Source organism: Zosterops lateralis, assembly GCF_965231275.1.
Source record: "Zosterops lateralis genome assembly, chromosome: 24".
NCBI classification, from domain to species: domain Eukaryota; kingdom Metazoa; phylum Chordata; class Aves; order Passeriformes; family Zosteropidae; genus Zosterops; species Zosterops lateralis.
This window is the reverse complement of record NC_139784.1, coordinates 6,820,784-6,840,923: the sequence shown is the minus strand read 5'-3', so window position 1 is coordinate 6,840,923 and position 20,140 is coordinate 6,820,784. Positions and strand designations below refer to the sequence as shown.

Here is a 20,140-nt window from a genome sequence, read left to right as displayed (position 1 = left end):
AACAGTTTGTGCCCTCAGGGCTTCACACTCTCATCTAAAATCAAGCAGGTTTTGTGTGAAACGTGACAAATAAAACCAAGGAACACTGTTTCTAACAGTACATCCATGGAAAGGAGTGGTAAATTCACACAGAGCAGTGCCCTCGTTATTCCCATCCCTCCCAACCATGGATTGACCTCCCATCCCTTCTGCTGTCCTGTCAGAGGGAATGGACACCCACATGACAAATCTGAGGCCACAAGAAAATTTTCTGAAGCTGAGACCAAGAACTTCCTTGGGAGCATCCTTCTGCATCCCACATCCACAGATGCGTGGAAATATCAGGACAGACATTAGTGAGTATTTTCCAGAGCAAAGCAACTCTGTCTGTCTGCTGCAGGACACTGCGCTCAGGGAATGCTCATCTGCTGAACTCCCCGATTCAACATGAACCAAACATCATCAAAGGCCTCTCCAAAGAAATTCTTGCCTCATGTGCTCTCAAGCCACTGTGAGGAGAGGAGGAGCGATGCAACAAATCTGTACGAGGCCGACTCCAGAAAAGCCAGAAGCTCTCCAACAAAACAGAGAGGGAGAGCACAGTAGTGCAAACTCAAGCTGCAGTGAAGACTTTAGGGATGCAAAAAACCCTAATCAAATGAGGAATTCAAGCCATTGGGATGCAATTTACTTACAATTACAAAAAAGATTTTCTCCAAATGATATTTAATTTACTCCATTACTGAGCAAAAAAAAAATCGAGCCCAGCACTGAAGAGCAAATAGTCTGTGCTCTCCTGGATCTTGGGAAGCAGCTGCCATGACCAGGGCCAATGACTACGTGAGGACTGGCTGCCCTTTCTTTACCAGAATCCATCAGGACAATAACAGTTTATCTCTATTTTGGGTCTCAACATACCTGTAGACTTGTCCTGACTGTCACTACCAGCTTCAGCCAGGAAGGGAATTTTCCAATCATTTTGCTCAGAAACGATACTATAGTGTCTCCATAATCCGGTTTGTGAAATTCAGCCTCGTTTAAACCATCAATTAATATAATGAAATCTTCATCAGGGATCTTCCTCTCTGAGAGAAAGAGAAAAAGCATTTATTGGAAAGGCTATAGACACACAACCATAATGTACTGCAACATCACTACAGTAGAGTTTTAAACCATGACCAGATGTTGCCAAAGAAGAAAACACCCACAGCAGCAGCATTTTTTAAATGATGCATTAATTGCATATTGACCTTTACAGATCACCTCCTTCCAGCTGGGCACAGGGGCATCTTCCACTAGACCAGCTTGTTCTAACCTGGTCTTGAAAATCCTACAAAAAGTCAATCATGGGCTGTTTAAACAGGATTTTTTTTGCTGCAGGACAATACAGTAATCCAGGTGATGCTGACAATCGTTTCCTCTATGTCAGACACTGAGAGCTGAGTGTGGCTTTACAAGTAATGACAGAGATACTTTTTGGACTTGTATCTTAAGCTCAAGGGGCATCTTCTCAAAGGTAATTTTGCCTAATAAGACTCAAAACCAGGTGTAAAATGTGAAATCTATTGATGGCATATGCTATTCACATGTACTACAAGTCCTGATCTGTAAAGTACTACAGATAAACTCCCACTATCAAAAAGCTCAATTATTCCCAGTAGCAGGTGTGGTTTTGACTTTAAATTGCACCAGGAACTTTTCTGTAAAAGACCTGCTGGTACATGAACAAGCTCTTAAATATTATGTATTTTAGAACCAATTTCCAGGTACTGTTCATCTTGTTAGAGAACACTTGGTGCAAATTAGCTCGGCAGCACTCTCAACCAGCAGGTTTGAAATGTGGAGTCCTGGTCAGTGGCTCTGTTGGAGCTGTGTTGAATGCAGAGCCCAAAAGGAAAGGAAAATAAAAAGGTTTCATATGAATTTTTTTCCACCTCTCAGAATTTAAGTCCAGAGAGGGGGTCAACCCCCTTGACAAGAAAACTAAGAATCCTCCGAAACATTCTGAATTCAAAAGGTGAAACATCTCCCAAGGAGACAGTGTAATAACCAGGAATTATTTTCCTTCAGAGCCATGGTTCCTAAATGTATCCTTTCTCTTTTTGCTAAGAATGACGATAGGAAAGAGCAACCAGGCGCCTTCCACGGTGACATTTCTCCATGCCAGGAAAACCAACTGCTGTCGTGCTGTGCTGGCTCTGCACATGCTTTGTGCCTGGTGGAACTGGGCAGGCTGGACCCAGATGCTGCTGCTCAGAGCTTGGACACGGTTTTGAAGAGCTGATTTGAACATCAGGACTTTGAATCTGGCAGAAGCTGCATCTAATTTCATGTTGGATCTTACACTGTAGCGTGTAGGGTGGTAACAAAATTATCTGAACTATTTTTGCAGCCAAAGATGCAGCACAGGCACAGCAATAAACATGATTCTGCAGGACAACAGTCTTGGATTCTGCAATGCTCTGACAGTTTTCATGGCAACGAGCAAAGATCTTAAATTTAGTGACTGTCACAATGAATTATTTATAGCATGCAGAGGGGGAAAAAGAAAAGAAGACAAAATCAATGCTGTATTAGAAAAAAACTCTAAGTCTGTAATCAGGACAAGGCTTGTCACCAGCTCCCCCAGAAGCTTTTACACGGGGTGTCTATGGACTTTCATGATACCAGTCCTTTGGTGAAAGCTTCAGATTCTCCAAAGCCCAATAAATAGCAGCAGAGAAAGGGAAAAAAAGCCACCCCTACACAAATAAATCAGAACATGTTGCTGTAAGCAGTGCTGTGAATGGAACTGGTTGGTTGTTTTCACCTTGAGAACTGCAAGGACAGGTTTGGGATATGAAAGAAGCAAGAAAAGGGGAAGCCAAGTGGGATATTGGAAAAAAACTCCTCCCTGTGAGGGTGGGGAAGCCCTGGCACTGGTTGCCCGGAGAAGCTGTGGCTGTCCCTGGATCTCTGGAAGTGTCCAAGGCCAGGTTGGACAGGGCTTGGAGCAACCTGGGACAGCGGTAGGTCCCACAGCAGGGGGTGGATGGAATGGGATGAGCTTTAAGGTCCCTTCCACCACAAACCATTCCATGACTCTCAGTCTTCCCAGCTTCTCCAGGTCCCACCTCTTCTCTTCAGCTCGAGAAGCGACGCAGACAGGTTAACCCATCCCTTTGTTTAAACTCCCAGATCCAATCGAGGCGTCATTTTAAAAACCATAATAAAAAAAAAAGGTGCACGGGAGGTCGGGGAACATCCGTACCTTTGTGCAGGTTCTCCAGGGGCTCCAGGACCCCCCTTCGGAAGGAGGCCATGGGGTCCTGCACGCAGGAGCGGAGGCTGAGCAGGCTCTGCAGGTGCGGCTCGCGCAGCAGCTGCTCCCGGTAGGCGACGAACTGCGGCGAGCGGCAGAGCAGCGCGGCCACGTTGTGCACAAACTCGGGCACCAGGCAGGTGTAGGCGTTGTCAGCCTGGCAGTAGTGATAAGCTACGACCTGGCAAAGAGAAAAGAATGGAAAACTCTTGTGTCTTCATCAGAGCCACGTCAGGACAGCTGTAAAAGCGGCATTTTTTTTTTTTCCTTTGGTGAGTTTGATCTGTTCTGGCAGGTGAAGTCTTTAAGAGCAGCGAGTGCTAACTACCCATGACAAGAATTCAGACAATTCAGTTGGTAAAAACAGGCACTGATCCTGAAAAATGACTGGACCTCCCACTTGAGGAATAAATTAAATAAAGCTGTAGCTGTTTGCAGAGACAGACAGTAACAGCAGTCAGGGGCCTGGTGCCAGGAGTAACTTGTGATTGTTTTCTTGAACTTATTCTTTATTTCCTTTTTCACACGTCAAACTCCGTGGAAGTGGACAGACAGCACTCCCTGAGTCCATCACAAGGAGGCAGAACCTCGGAGGTCCAGATTCGCCTGAGCTGGGAGTGGTGTCAGACTCCTGTACTTTATTCATACACTGTGATCCCACACTTCATTCAAATAATCGATTCAATTAGAAAAAGGTCCCTTTTCCCCAGCTTTCCCCTGATTTTTCCAGTTCAGCAAACTCTGCTAGAACCCTGCTACAATCTACCCACTTATTAAAATAAGCAGAAAACCAGTGATACCTTCTCAGGCCATGTTGCCAACTTTCTTGTTTTCTTTTGCAATACAGAAAAGGCCCTCAAAAATCTGTCTCTGCTTGTGAATCCCTTGGGAAGCTGCTCTGGCACCACTCCACACCAGCTTCTCCTGCTCTCTTGCTGCCTCCAGCCTCAGGCACTGCCTGCCCATTTGGAATGAGCCTCTGCCAGGGCACAAAGCTTTTCTCAAGTTCTCATTCTGGACTGGGTTTTTTCTTTTCAAATATCATCGAGTCTCCAAAAATATCCCAGCAAGGCAGGTGGGAGCAGTTCTGTACCAAAACCACCGCTGCCCTGGAGCACTGTAGCACAGTATGTTGCAAAATAAACTGCATTTTTGAACTTAGGGAAGGACAATATAGCTGAGGACACTGTGCTCCTCTAGAGCTTGGTGCAGCTGAGATCAAATGTGCCCATGGCTTTGGACATGATGAAGGCTTTCTGTCTCTCCACATGCAATACCCATCCCTTGGATTGCAGGGATGCTTCAGGGTGGCCAGGGCAATGAAGGAATGAACACATCCAGCTGTGGGGTCCTCACCCATTGCTGGTTCAGCACTGGCTTTTAATTTTCAATATGAAATTACCGATGGAGAATAATACAATAATTTCCTTTCCCAGTCAAAACGAGGTGTGACACATGCGGTGATGAGAAAGCTGGGCTGTTATTTCATCAAGCCCTAATACATGTATTTAAGTTTTAATGGATACCTCCAAATTCCTTGCAGAATTTTTTCCTACCAGCCAGTTAAAATATAATTAATTCCCTTAGAGAACAGCACTATGTAAAGTAATTACAAAGGTAATAATTTCTTTTCATCAATCCCATTTATTTGGGGATTAGAACTTGTGCCTTCACAGAATGAAGTTTGTAAGTTGCCATTCCTTGATACCAGGTTCCACTAACAGAAATTACTCTGATTTGTTATGCAATTGGTGTGTAGACACAAAAATAAAGTCTTTTTTAATGAGAGGCTAATTAATTTCTTCCAGGAATCTGAAGAGTCCTGTCATGGAAAATGGGCCATGCATAATACTCTTGATGGGAATGGTCACCATCAGATGTTGGGACACACATGCAATTACAACACAATTAATTTCAACCCCTTCCCATACATTACAGTTGGACTTGATGATCTCAGAGGTCTTTTCAAACCTTAACAATGCTACGATTCCACGACTCCTCATCCTTGTGCCCGATTTACTGATGTATCAACTAAACCTTTATAACCAGTAGGGTAAACATAATGCTTAATGGATTGATCTGAGGCTAAAGCAGTAAGTAAGGAAGATTCTGGGAAGTCAACCAAAGCAAAGGCAAGATGACACTCTCAGAAAACGCAACCTGAGCCAGAATTTCATCTTGATGTTATTTATTCTCTGTGAAATTTTCTCTTATCTTCAAATCACAGAGGGGCTGCCAAAATCCAGTGCTGTGAGTGGAGCCTGGTGCTGGAGATGGGGCTGGGAATCAGGCTCCTCACTTACACGGAGCTGGGTGGGAAGCAGTTTTCTCACACTGTGAAACTTTTCAAGGTTTCCAATCCTGTTCCACCCTTGGGAATGAGACAAGGTTAATGTGAGAAGTGAATGCAAGAACCTCCAGGATGGCCAAGGGCTGGTGTGGATGGAACTCACCCACAGAACAGGTTCAAACTGTTCTTTCTACCCTGTCTTTGCTGAATGCCAGTAATGCTCTGGGAAAGGTCCCTTTCCAATGATTTCACCTTAAATACTTCATTAATTGTTCAAGGTTAGTTTCTCCAGGAAGAGGGATGGATGATTACCAGCTTCACTGCTAAGGATTCTCTTCTAAGATGTGGGAGATCACATCCAGACTTTGCTCAGCACCTGAAATGACTGCCCTCTGCTCTAATCATGGCTTCACCTTTGTAACTGCCAAAGCAGAATGATGAAGACGTTATTTGTATTCTCTCCAGGTCTTCAGGAGCCTCTTCTCCTAACCCTTCCAACACCAGCCTCCCTTTTCTGCCACAATCACTTCCCAATTCTGCCTCCATCCAGCCTCATGTAACCTTCACCTTCCTGCTGTCCAAGGGAAACAGCTGCTGGATGAAGGATGTTAAAAGCCAAACAGCTATTCCAAGCTTAATGGAAAACACTGGTGGATGAGAGGGCAAGAGCCACATGAATGGAGCAAGAGGAAGAGGGTGAAAGGGGCAAAGGAGAGGGAAAAAAATGAGACACAAAAGAGATTATGTATCAGTCACCAAGTACAGAGTGTGAGAATGGAATGAACCGTGAGGGAGGAAAAGAGAAGAGAAGAAAGAGGAGGAGAATAAGTGACATGGCAGGAGAGGGAGAAGATGACAGTAACAGCAGGAAAGGCAGGAAGGGCAGCATGAACATCAAAGGAGTGGGAGGGTCTGGAGATGGCTCAAGGGAAATAGGTTATTTTTAATTATTAGCACAGGCCAATTTTAAGTTCTCCAGCACTACTTCTGAAACAGAATCTGCTCCATTTAGGCAGTGTTCCTTCACCATCACACCTCCTTTGTGGTTTGTCTTGGCTTCCTTCTGGAAGCGTGTCGTGCAAGGACAGCCAACCCTTCCTGGACCAACCTCCCAGACTCCTGAGCTCACAGCAACCAACACTTGTTACTCCAAGCCACTCCCTCCAGCACTTTTAAAAGGCTTCAGCACTGTATTTTAACCTTAAACAAGATTTTTTTTGGGGGGGGACTCATACAAAATAGCTTCAAATAAAGGCAGTGTAACACTCTGACCTCCCACAGTGCCACATACCAGGCTGTGATAAAGGAAATGGCCACCAGCACTGCACGTGACTGTGACCCAGGATGTGGCATGTGGTGACCCAGTTTATTGGGAATGTTCATTACTTTTACAGAGCTGAGTACGCTGGTAAATGCCCTCTGGAACTCATTAGTGGCCCAGGGCATCAAGGCTCAGCAGCAACAAACCCCTCCACCTCTGTGTAAGGTACAAGCACTCTCTTTTTTACATGCCTGCAGCAATGTTAGTGATGCTTTGGATATGGCTTGGAGGATGGGGAGAAGAGCCTCTGGAGCCACCAGCTGTGTTCAGCCTCAGCAAAATGCACTAATGCAATGGATGTGCAGCTCCTCCACCAGCTGCTCTGCATGGGATACAACTCATTAGTGCAGCTGAACTGGGTTTCAGGTCCATTTGTTTAAGTGCTGCTACCACAAGCCACCACGCAGCATCCAGGAACCCGAAGAATAAAGCTGTTCAATGGGTTAGTTAAAACTGGGCAGCCAATCCATTAAAAATCCTTTGTGAGTGAAGGATAAACCTTCAGGGAAAATGGAAGGTCAGCATGGCAGGACCGAGTGGAGCTCCTGCTTGCCAGTCAGCAGTTTACTTAGTTCTAAAATTAATGATTTGCTCATCTCTGACATTAAGAGCTAAATGCAAACTTTGCCCCCAAGAATTTACTGTATTAAAAACCAGGCAGAAAAGTACAACCCTGAGTAATCCAGAGGAGGAAAAGCAACTGCTCGTTCACCTTTCATTTCTGTCATCATAGATACACAACTTCTGAATATTGGGATAAGTGACATTTTCCAAGGGAAGGGAGTGGGTGAGAGGACAACGAGCTTCCCACCAGCATTCTGGAGCCTGTGCCAGCCATCACCTAAAGACTATTTGTATATTGATTAATCTGCTTTTGGAATGATCTGCATTTCTCCAGCACAGTGACCTCAGCTCAATCTGAGAACCTCCTGCTCTGCTCAGTGCAGGCAGAGGTGGAACATCTGCATCCAGCTACATCCAGCTCCTCACACATGGTTCATCCAGCTCCTAAAATAACCCTGACACTTGCGGCTGTCCATCACTGTCAACACTTTCTTCTGCACTTCAATTCTGACTTTAGTGTAAACGTGACTATAAAACACAAACATCCAAGAAATACTTTTCCACCCAGATTGACCAAAGGGCTCTTCCCTTCCTTTGGCTCTTTTTCCTTCAGCTAGTTGGACAAAACCTGTTTAAGGAAACCATCAGCAACTCTTTTTTTATCCCACAGCTACTGACACAGGAATATGCTGTTCCTCTCCCCCTCTTCCAGTGCTAAAGGACATTCCAATCTTTTTTTCTCTTCCTTTTCTTTTTTCGTGTTAGACTTTGGAAAGCCTTTAGCTTATCTATATGAAGGTTTTCCTAAACTGTCCCCACAAATGCCTGTTGGGAGAATGTGGCATCAGACATTCAGATATAGAAGCTGAATTATTTTAACCACCTAATTTTACTATTGTCTACTTTTCCTCAGCTAAGAGTTCAGCATCTTCAAAGCCTCAAAATCCTCACGACGCCTCAAAGGCAAGACAGACGTGTGATCAAGTTTCTGAAGGAGGCGACTGCACGCACAATGAAGAGCTCCACGCTGTTATTTTATTTTAACAAATTTCCAATTTTATTGCCAGGTCAGTAATGCTTTTTTTTCCCCCCAGTGTCACTCAGAGACATCAAACCCCAGAGCTGCGGTAGGACAGGGAGTGTTTGTTTTACTGAGGAGGACATCACATGGCACAGCTCTTTCCAAACAAATCAATTCATCTGCTGTTGACAGCAAGGATTCCTCAGTGGCCGTGCTGAGTTGTGCTACCCAGGAGGCTACTACGAGTGCACTCCCAGCTATCAGTTTGACAAACATGCTTAACCATTTTATTTGTCTTTATTTTTCTTCCTGAGGCTTGATAATCCATCAAACTCACTTTTGTTTGTAGTGTGCTGCACATTTTCCCTTCTGGAAAAAGGTTTTGATGCAATAAACCAAAGAAAGAATGTGAACTGGAACACGGAGCTCAAAAAAAAAATTAATTACAAAATTGAACAAAACAAAAAAACCCCCTGTTTTTTCAGAAAAATTTCCCTTCAGGGCAGGAAATGAAGCTTCGAGTGAGGATTTAAGGATATGCTTTATTTCAATGGGTGTTTTCATCCAACGCACCTGGAAGTCACCCGCTTTTCCTAAATAATAAACCACTAACACCTGGTTGGATGTCCCTTCCAGCACCAGTTCTCCAAGAACCATAACCTGCAGGGATTGCTTTTCCTTTGCTAGCCAGGGAATGGGAGATGAGATGCTGGTCTCCAAGGATCCCAAAAAGGGTAACACTAATGCTGGGAACAGACCCAAGGCCTCCAAATGCTGAATCAAGCTCTGAGTCATCCCAGGATCTGTTTGCTGAACACGTTGGAGCTTTTTTCCAAGTTCCATGTGCTGTGTCAGCAATTGGGGCATAAGAATTCCAAGTGCTCTAAGGTCAAACTCGTCAGCCCTGGCACTGATCCCTTCATCAAGGCCTGATGTCTGAAAGCTGGGGACTGTTATTTCAGGAATCTGCCTTCATTTACAGTAGTGAAGATTTACTGGGAGATGAATGATCTTGCTCCCAGTGGGTCAATCCTGCTGCAGGCACTATGGGCAGCACATCTCCCAACCTCAGCTCTTGTGTTCTGACAGTAACACACTGGATTTATTCTACAAAAAAAAAAATTAGGCTAAAGGATAAGCAGGACCTTGGATTTATTCTACAAAAAAAATTAGGCTAAAGGATAAGCAGGACCTTAAAACCTTTACTAAAGAGTCTGCAGCCAAGGTATAACAACCTATTTTTTTACTCTAATTTTTAATTTTAAAAAATTATATTTTTAATATAATTAAATTTTATTTTAAAGGACTGGTTTTTTTAGCTCTTTCTCCACTGATCAGAGATGCCAAAAAAAGCTTCAGTGAGTGATCTATGTGACACAGAAAGAGCCATATTCCTTACCTTTTCCAGGAGGAAACTGAAGGTAAAACGGCATCCATTTATCAATTACCTACCCAGCAGGATGACTTAAGCACTCAGGAGAAGTGACAGATGAGGTATTTTAAGCAGAGATAAGCACACTTTACTGCCCTTTCTGGTAGTCTGCAGAGCTTCAGATTTGCAAGGAATACAATGACTAATGCATCCTGAACAAAACCAGACCTGGGCATTGCATTCCTTTCAAGAGCTCCATGTGGAAGAGCAGAGTATCAAATCTCAGTATTTATTTACGCAGCACATGCTCCCTGCCTGTGCAGCAGGAAAGCAGACAGGACAATACAGGATCTGGCACAAAAAAAGCCAAGCAAAACATGTCCTGGTAATAGCTTAGAACAGAGACTTTTCTTGCTATTTTCCTCACCACTACAGAATTAGGGTTAAATCTCAGTAATACAATAAAATTCAAGCTGTAAATCTCGTGTCCACAAGTGACAAGTTCCGTATGTTCCATACAAACCACTCCTGCCATAACAACAAGTAATTTGTCTATTGTTCCAAAGGCTATGGTCTACTTTGGAGAATTTTCTGAAAAATTCCCCAAGCGCACACACAGCATTTAACACTCAGCTAGTGCCTTTCCCGAGTACAGGATCTGCCCTTTTCAAACAAAAACACCACTCAAACACTGGGCAATTTTCTTCTCAGCACTGAAGAAAAAAACCACAATTATTTAAGTAATTGTGTCATATCCTAACATTTGTTATGAGAAAGTAGGGTGGCTGTGAAAGACAAACAGGGGAGTGTATTTGATGTAGCGGGAGTTTCATTTTAGAGAAATAAATTTTCCTGGGATAATAAAAACTTCTTCCAGAAGTCTCTCTCTCGAGAGGCTCCCCAAGCGAACATTTGAACGCATGGATTTTCCAAGTGACGTCAAGCAGGAGAACTCCCAAGGAGTCCCATTAAAAGGGACATTTTCTCAAGGATTTTCCAAGTGACGTCAAGCAGGAGAACTCCCAAGGAGTCCCATTAAAAGGGATATTTTCTCAAGGCCTGAAAAGCCCCAAAAAAGCCCCAAAAAGCCCCGGGGGGGTGTCTGTACCTGCGAGGCCAATCTCCTCATGGCCTCCTCCTGGCGCCGGCGCATCTCGGGCGTCCCCGGGCAGCTCCCGCTGGTGATGGACGGGTGGGCAGAGGGCGGCTGCGCCAAGGGCAGCTCTCGGTTGGCATCCACGTCTGCCCAGGGAAAAGAGGGAAAACAAGCAAAAAAATTATTATTATTACAAACCAGGCAGCTGCTGTTTCCTATGCATGACAGTTAAAACGCTTCCCGCAAATACTCCGGTTGGGATTTTCAGGGATTTCCAGGCCAGAGGCTTCTCAAGAAACTTCTTTTGGAGGCAACAAATAAAAAGCCTTGAGCTTGTCTTATTCATCTTCCTCGCTGTAATTTCACTGACTTTAAAATAATGACAATAATGGAGCGAACTGGGCCCTCTGGCAGGCTCTGCCTTCAGGTTTGGTGGATTTGAGTGCAGAGCTTTCCTGCTCTGCACTTCTGCCAACACATCTTCCCTTGTTATGAACAATCGCTGGTTAATTTGGTTCCAAGTCCTCCTTCAGCACAGACAGCCAATTTTTCTGAATTACAGGCCTATTTTCTAACATAAATAAACGAAGCGCCCCAGCTAATACAGCCATCTGAAGTCCATTAATTTAATCAGGGGGAGAGGAGCAGGAGCGGCACAAGGATCTGCAAAAGGCTTGCAAGCAAATAATAAATTATCCTGGAATCATCTCTGGCAACTTTAACTGTGTTCTAGTGCATTTTAGCTGCTTCTTTCACTTGGTAAAGCAGAAATTGGCTTTACCAGCAGATTGCTACAGAAGCCTTTCCACCTGGTCTTTGTGGATAACATTCCCAAATGATTTTTTATTTTCATTCCTAAGTACTCATATGGAGGATTTTTGAATGTGACACCACAACGTGCAACACTTGGGGACGTCTAATTATTGATTATTTTAAGAACACCACCACTCTGTGCTGGCAGATGATTCTCCTGACTGGATTGCTGCAGTGCAACCCTGAGCTTGAGTGGAAATAATCACGCAAACAATGACCCATTTAATGGCAAACAACAGAGGAAGACGACTGCTGCCTCCATAATTAAACCCTGAATGTGTTAGAATGAGACACATTCCTGAATCTGAGCGTAACACGACTGTCACCTGTATAAATTTTCTGAGAGAGGAATTAGAACTGTGAGGCTCTGCTGAAGCCAGTTTAATTAGCTGATTGCACAACTGCCGTAGCAGAGCCAGACCACCTGATTAACACGTATTAATTAGCATAGATTTAATAAGCATAATAGATTTTTTTTTTTTTCAGCATGTGGAAAAAGAAATGACAAAGAAACTCATCACAAAATCAGAGATTAATCATAGAATATCCCAAATTGGAAGGGACCCATGAGGATCTTGTAGAATAATTATTACCTTCTACAGCTAGACTAGTACCTGTGATCTCTTTAGGAAATCAAGTCAAATTAATTATTGATTCTGAAGGTTTCCATCCTAATAACTAACACTGAGGAATCATTCAGCTTTCAACTCCATGGACACACCAGAGTGAACTAAACAATGTGTTAGGTGGGGCCAAGGATCTTCACCATCTGTGGATAAAGAGTGCAGGGCACCTCATGTGAGAAATCCAACTTTTAGTCCAGAAAGGGTTAAGCACAGTCATCTCTTTAATGTCCACCATCACCCTAAGCAGATGGAGGACACACACTTGCAGTTGGTGCACTGCAGAGCTGCAGTTAAAATCCAGAAACAAGCCCTGCCTTTCACTCCACATTGTTCATTCAGCTCTGACAAGTGACACTGTTCAACATGCCAACCTCAGTGACATTTCAGCTCTTCCGACAGGGGGAGAGGACAGCAGTTCAGTAAACAGATTTAACAACAGCTTCACTGAGATACAGTGACCTACATCCTTAAAGATACCTTCAGGTACCTAACTCGGTATTTTTAGTCCTGTCTTACTCACTTACTGAGAGCTGAGTGATTTTAAAATGTTGTCATCTCCACCAGCAAACCTGCCAGTGATGGGAATTGGATGGGACCAGAGGAGGCAGAGCAATCTTGGGCTTGTGGCTTGCATGGAATATTTGTAGCATGATTCAATGAGATAAACAATCCATATGGGAGGAAGAACAAACTGGCATGGATTCATAATCACAAAGTACTGGCTGCCTGGTGTGGCTGGAGATGTCATGAGCAGGGGGATTTGGACTGTATGACCTTTAAAGGTCGCTTCAAACCCAAACCATTCTGTGACTCCATGATTCTAAAATTGGAGTCTTCCCAGCCAGAGAAAGTCTGTGATGTTTCTAATGCCAGACAAGTCAGAGACAGACTACTGTGACTCTTCAAAAAGCAGCTTTGGATCAGGAGCAGTATAAAAGCTGCCTGTAGCAATACACAGAGGGACTCCAAGAAAGCTGAGGAGGGACTTTACACAAAGGCGTGGAGTGATAGGACACAAGGAAATAGCCTCAAGCTGAAGGAAGGTAGATCTGCATTAGATATTAGGAAGAAATTGTTCCCTGTGAGGGTGGAGAGGCCCTGGCACAGGTTGCCCAGGAAAGCTGTGGCTGCCCCATCTCTGGAAGTGGCCAGGGCCAGGCTGGATGAGGCTTGGAGCAACCTGGAATAATGGAAAGTGTCTCTGCTTATGGCAGGGGGTTGGAACGAGATAGTTTTAAAGTTCTTTCCAACCCACACCATTCAGGACTCCTGTGACATATTTCTCAAAGGTCCTTCCTTTGCTTTCCAACAAAGACTGGGCTGATTTCTTGGGCCTGACGAGAAATGGGATTATTGCAGCCAAGACCACTCTAAAAGCCAACGTAAAAAGCTCTCTGAGTTTTGGAGACCCACGTGCCGCCGTCCTTACGTTTTGGAGAGGCGTGGGGGCTGTCTGAAGCAATCTGCCTCATCCTGGTGCCGTGGCAGCTGAGCGCCACCAGCCTGGAGATGATGGCGGTTTTGCCGAAGCCGATGTTGCCGACGATCACCACGCCGCGGTTGACGCTGGCGTTGGAGCTCTGCAGCTGCGCGTCGATCTCGTGGAACACCCAGTCCCGGCCCACGAACACGGACTCCGTGGTGATGCTGGGCACCTCAAAGAGCAGCGGCTTCAGGGAGATGTCGGGGGGTCTGTAGGGTGCGAAGCGCACTGGAAAGGGAGACATGGGGAAGAACATCAATATCAGTGCCAGAAGGGAAAGCAGAGTTTGGAAAATGGATGTTTATCTCACACAGAAATCTTTCCGTTACAGAAGGTGAAAAGAAAACACAATTCTGTATCATCCACAGGTTTGTTGTGAAAGCATCTGTCTCATCAGTATTTTCCACCAAAGGCATTGAGGATTTTACAGGGAGTAGCTTAGAGCTGGGGCAAAATTGTGTCTGGAGAAATTAATTTTCTTAAATCCACCACAGTTAAAGGCCCTGGGCAAAGTGTTGCACTCTGCACAGCACCTCCTGGGAGACACGACTGATGGCTCAACATAGAGACACACAATGTGCATTTATTTACCTGTTCAATCCAACGAGCCCACAATCTCAGCACCTAAAAGTGTTCAATCTAAAGCAAAGTAATTCAATCTAAGCAAAGTTATTTCAGTTCTTCTGAAGTAACTAAGTTAAACCAGATTGCTGACAGGATGTTCCTGTTTGGCAATTAAAACATCTTCTCCTTTCACAATGAAAAATGGTGTTTTAAAGTATCGTGAAGTTATCAAGAAGAGCAAGAAATACTTCCCCAACAGACCATGTGTGCTGGTGCTGATGAAATACCGGGCAACTTCTGCAGAGCCCAAGCAAGAAAATAAAAAACTGAATTGAAACGCTGCCCACCATATGCAGCCAGGCTCTTTCCTGTGGCTGAAAACTTCAATTCAAGCAACCCAGATATGGGTGTATTATATTAAACTAAGCAAATGTCTGGGTTTATTTCCTTTACTTGCTTTAGACTGCAACCTTTTGGATAGTAGGGAAAATTTCTTCGCTTAAAGGGCTGGCACAGGCTGCCCAGGGCAGTGGTGGAATCCCCATCCCTGGAGGGATTTAAAAGAACGTGGCACTTGTGGACATGGGTCAGTGGTGGCCTTAAGCAGTGCTGGGGGAATGGTCAGATTTGATTAACTTACAGGATGCCTTTCAAACCTTAATGATTCTGTGATTCTTTCAAGTGTCATCTTAAACATCTACATCCACTGGGATGAAACCAGTTCCTTTTCTCCCCCCCAGCCTTTGTGCCTGAAAAGGCTAAACTATTTTTTAGCGTTTCTAAGAAGCACATGAAACTCTCTTACCCACAAGACAACGGTATTAAACACACATGGTGAGGAAAATCCCTTGAAAATTATAAAAACAACTTAAGGAAAGTGTACCACTGCCACATCACATATACAGATCCACAATATATTGGGGGAGTGGGAATTATCCTCTCCTCCATCCCAAACCTCACCCAGAAATCTTGGTTCTTCCCATCCTGCAGCACTGCTGACATTTGCTTTTTGGAGAAGAAAACCCACAGTACATCACAGCCATCAGCTTGTGCCTTGGCTTGCAGCAACCTGAAAAGCCTCAAATCCCCGGGGATGAAAATACGGGATGCAAAAATCGCCTTCCCCATCCTATTAAAAATCTGTCACTGGCTCAAGAATCGTCACGCTCAGAGTGTTGGGATTCCTCTATTGCTCCCTTGCTTAAAATAATTGATTTAACAAAAAATAGCAGAGACAATCTCCCATTTAGTCTCTCTCACTGGGATTTTGGAGCATTGGGAACACACAGTGGGCTGTAATCGGTCCCCCAGCAGAGGGCCAGGAGTGTCCTCACTATTTCAGCCCACTGCCAAGACTAAGGATATTAAAATTAAACACAAGTTTAGGATTTCTAGCTGCAACAAAGAGCTGCAGTTTGTAACAGCCCAGACTGATGCAATTTCACAGCAATAGCTACAAAATGCAACATTTCAGGGAAGAACCCTCCCTTGCATATGCAATGACATGGAAATATTTCCAAATAGTGCTAAGTTTCCTTTTTCACATCTTCTTCTCTCTCTCTTTTTAAAAACAGCACAGCACCTCAGGTAGGTTCAGAAACAAATTTTAAAAAAACTGAAACACTGCTGCTACTATCATGCAACTGTCACAAAAAGCGGGGGAAAAAAACCCAAAATGCTAAAGGAAAATATGTAGCGTTACAAGGGTTTTTACAAGTGCGTCTGGAAAACAATTTGATTCTGTTCCTACAATAAAGTTGAATGTTTTGGATGCAATCACTGCAAATTACACAGCCTTGGCAAGCTGCTACCTCGGAACATATGGAAATTTGGTCTGTCAAACTTTGCTTTCTTCACTTACTGCCTGCTAATGCACTTTGTAGAATTGCCTCAGCAGCCAGGAGGATTTCATTACAGACTGCCATTCAAAGATCACAAACCCACTCTTTGGGGGCTTGTGTGTTTTGTACAAAGCCCAGTCAGGCTGTACCAGGTCGAGCACGCTGTGTGAAAACCCAGCCTGTGCCTTCCAGCTCCCCATTTCCTCCCCCTAAGATGGTGGGCTCAAAAAAAAACTCCTAGAGAACAGGAAAGTTTCATGTATTGCCAAAAGAAATCCCTCTTCAATGCATAGGGGAGAACAAACCAATCTCATGGCACAGAAACAACCTGAAAATATCCAAAAATGAGCTTTCTCAGCCATTTTATTCGTCTGTGCAACAAAAAATTGTGGGGCTGAAGCATTAGCCTGGTGATGTGCTGCAGAGTCAGGACTGCCACAGTGACAGTGGTGGAAGACTGGGCTCAGATTAAAAGATGGATGTAAGTTGAAGGGTGGGCTGAAATCCCAAGGACACGGAGCAAATCGAGCAGGAGCTGCCTGGGAATAAGCAAAACACTAAAATGTCAGCCCTGGAACCCCTCCTCTCATGGCTAACATCTTTTTTGCGGAATTTTCTACAAAGAACCACAAAAATTTCCCCTCTCAAAAGGCTTTTTAGAAGGCAAAGAGCTGCCTGAATATGGGCACTGTGAGCATCCCTACAAGCACTGGCTGAGCTGGTGGCTTTGTCACTGGGCTCCTTTCCTGCTGGCACACTGCAGAATGCAACAGAGAACTGGAATCCCCAGCCTTGATTGAAAAAAAATAAGAAAAAACAGAAGTAGTCCATAAAAGTTCTTATTTTTATTAACTTATCAAAGTCTTAAGCCCAAGGAGACCAGCTGAGAGCTGAGGATATTCATCCTGGAGAAGAGACAAGAGAAGGCTTTGGGATGAGCTTATTGCAGCCCTTCAGAGCCTAAAAAGGCTCCAAGAGAGCAGGAGAGGGATGTGAGACAAGGCCCTGAAGGGACAGGACAAGGGGGAATGGCCAGAGGGCAGGGCTGGATGAGGAACTGGGCAGGAATTACTCCCTGGGAGGGTGGGCAGACCCCAGCACAGGGTGCCCAGAGTGGCTGTGGCTGCCCCTGGATCCCTGGAAGTGTCCAAGGCCAGGCTGGACACTGGGGCTTGGGGTGTCCAAGGCCAGGCTGGACACCGGGGCTTGGAGTGACCAAGGCCAGGCTGGACACTGGGGCTTGGGGTGTCCAAGGCCAGGCTGGACACTGGGGCTTGGGGTGTCCAAGGCCAGGCGGGACACTGGATCCCTGGAAGTGTCCAAGGCCAGGCTGGACACTGGGGCTTGGGGTGTCCAAGGCCAGGCGGGACACTGGATCCCTGGAAGTGTCCAAGGCCAGGCTGGACACTGGGGCTTGGGGTGTCCAAGGCCAGGCGGGACACTGGGGCTTGGGGTGTCCAAGGCCAGGCTGGACACTGGATCCCTGGAAGTGTCCAAGGCCAGGCTGGACACTGGGGCTTGGGGTGTCCAAGGCCAGGCGGGACACTGGGGCTTGGGGTGTCCAAGGCCAGGCTGGACACTGGGGCTTGGGGTGTCCAAGGCCAGGCTGGACACTGGGGCTTGGGGTGTCCTAGGACAGTGGAAGGTGTCTCTGCCCACCCCTGGCAGGGGTGGAACTGGACGAGTGTCGTCCCTGAATTTCTTGCCTTCAAGTGTTTGAGTCTTTGCAGCAGTTTTCTCACGCTGCTTCATGTAAACAATATGTATTCTTAGAATTTATCTGTATGTTTTGCATTCTTGTTCTCTGAGAGAGAACTTGACTGATGGTCATATTGACCAATGGAGTCAGGAGGTTGTAACCTCCTTGGGCCAATCTTGGCCCTCTGTACAAAATGTATATAAGCCTATTGGAGTCAGATAATAAAGAGCTTTCCATGATTCACCAAGCTGCTGCCTGCTGTCCTCTGTCAAGGTCCACTCCCACGTCACAACGTGTTGCCCCTCTAAAGGCTGGGGTAACAGATGAGCTTTAAGGTTCCTTTTCAACCCAAACCATCCTGGGATTCTGTTTTTCACACGGACACGGATGAAGCGGCTGCTGCCCGAGTTCCCCACCCAGACAGACCCCCCCAGGAGTGGCAGCCCCAGAGCCCCCCTGTGCTCCCACCTCGCAGGTCCTGCTGTGCCCGGGCGCTGGCCACGCTCTGCCGCGGCATCCGCAGCGACGTGCGCAGGGGAGTGTGTCTCTGCTCATCCAGGTAAGCCAGATCTTCCAGGTGAGCCGAGCTGGTAGCTGCCAGGAGAAAGCAAAGAAGAACATCACACCTGGCTTTTGGATCTCGTACTCCGGTTATTGTATTTTTCAGGTTTTTTTTAATGAAAATACACGGAGATGTAACTACCTTGAGACAACAGAGCTGATGTGAACCAAGTACCATTTCCCCTAGGAGGAAGTAAAGTGTTTTGGTGACTTTTTTTCTCATGCTTCATTGGTATTTGCTCTCGTCTGGTCTCCTGTTGGCATTCTCAAATGAAAGAAGATATATGGAAAACGGAGATATGGAGTCTCTTGTATCTGATCTCAGATCTGCCAATCACAAACTCAGTGCAAAGCTGATAGAGACACTCAACGTTTCCTACAGGTCAAAGACAACTCACTGGTGCAGCTTATGTTGAAGCTCACAATCTCTCCTTCACTGATTTTAGAGGTATTTAATTTGGATATTAACATTTATGTGTCCCTAAAGCCAGAACTAGTGGCAGAAAAATTAAACTTTGAACAGCCCAGCAAAAATACATGAATAAATTAGGAAAACGTTATCTGAACTAATGAAGATAACTTTACTATTCCTCATGGGAGAATTTAGTTTTCTTTACAATGCTGGATTAAATAGGAATAATTTACTTGTCTCTGCTGAAGGTGCCATCACTACACCTATAAGCACAGTTGGGGCAGACAAGAACTAACACTGGCCACAAAGTTGTTTTGAAGAGATGGTAAATTCAGAGAGTGTACTGTAAACTGCTAAGTGACAGCAGGGACACAATACATTCAGTGACTGCACTCTGGAAGCTGCTATTAAAAAATGGGTATTTTTGTGCTGTTTTGGAAGATTCTTGGGAAGAACCATTAAAAAAAAAAAATATATATATATATATATAAAAAAGTCAGTAGATATAAGTGCTGCTATGCTTTGCTTCTCAAGAATTTGTATTTGTACAAATTCAACTGCATTTAAAAAAAAACACAATAAGAGAAGAAGAGGCTGTTTTAGCAAAGCTGTGAATTCATGATTACCTTAAAACGTGGAATACCATGGAATATCACCAAAGGGCAGCTTTTTGCCTCGCTCCCAGCTACACTGTCTCCACACTGATGACCTTGAGGCTCCAAATTAATATACCTATTTTTCTGGTGGGTTAATTTGTAGTTGGATTAGTCAACTAATCTGGTTTATCAAGTAGCCACCCAACATGTGTCACTGGAGCAAGGACATGGAATTGGCAGCCCAGCATTAACTCTTTGAGCAATGTCCCATTTGCAGACAGACTTAAGTCAACCTTGCAACTACATTTGGTTTCCCTTTCCCGTTCAGGCACAAAGATAATGAGGTTAAACTGCTTGGGGAAAACCATCCATATAAATCCATCACCTAAACCCCACCATTTTCTGGTGCCATAAGCATATAGGAGCTGATATGTGATAATTTGATGATAAAATGTTAAGCCAAATCTTGAATTCTCATCATAGTTTCTTCCACAATTTAACCAGGGACATGAGCTGTGTTAGCTGACAAAGTACCACAAAGCAGCAAAATCTCTACCAAAAAATAAACATCCAGAAGGAAAAGTTGTTCCTGAACTTTACT

General features: G+C 44.8%; 1 protein-coding gene across 1 annotated transcript in view; it reads right to left on the bottom strand.

The window, feature by feature from the left end:
- The window catches only part of TANC2 (tetratricopeptide repeat, ankyrin repeat and coiled-coil containing 2), a 124,549-nt gene that overhangs the window by 38,485 nt on the left and 65,924 nt on the right, over window positions 1-20,140 (bottom strand). The window contains exons 8-12 of the mRNA XM_083877449.1: window positions 18,439-18,564; window positions 13,813-14,094; window positions 10,957-11,090; window positions 3,230-3,461; window positions 898-1,064 (exon numbers count right to left, since the gene is read on the bottom strand). Of these exons, the coding sequence (XP_083733575.1) occupies window positions 898-1,064; window positions 3,230-3,461; window positions 10,957-11,090; window positions 13,813-14,094; window positions 18,439-18,564 (941 nt within the window). The remainder of the gene's footprint in view (window positions 1-897; window positions 1,065-3,229; window positions 3,462-10,956; window positions 11,091-13,812; window positions 14,095-18,438; window positions 18,565-20,140) is intronic.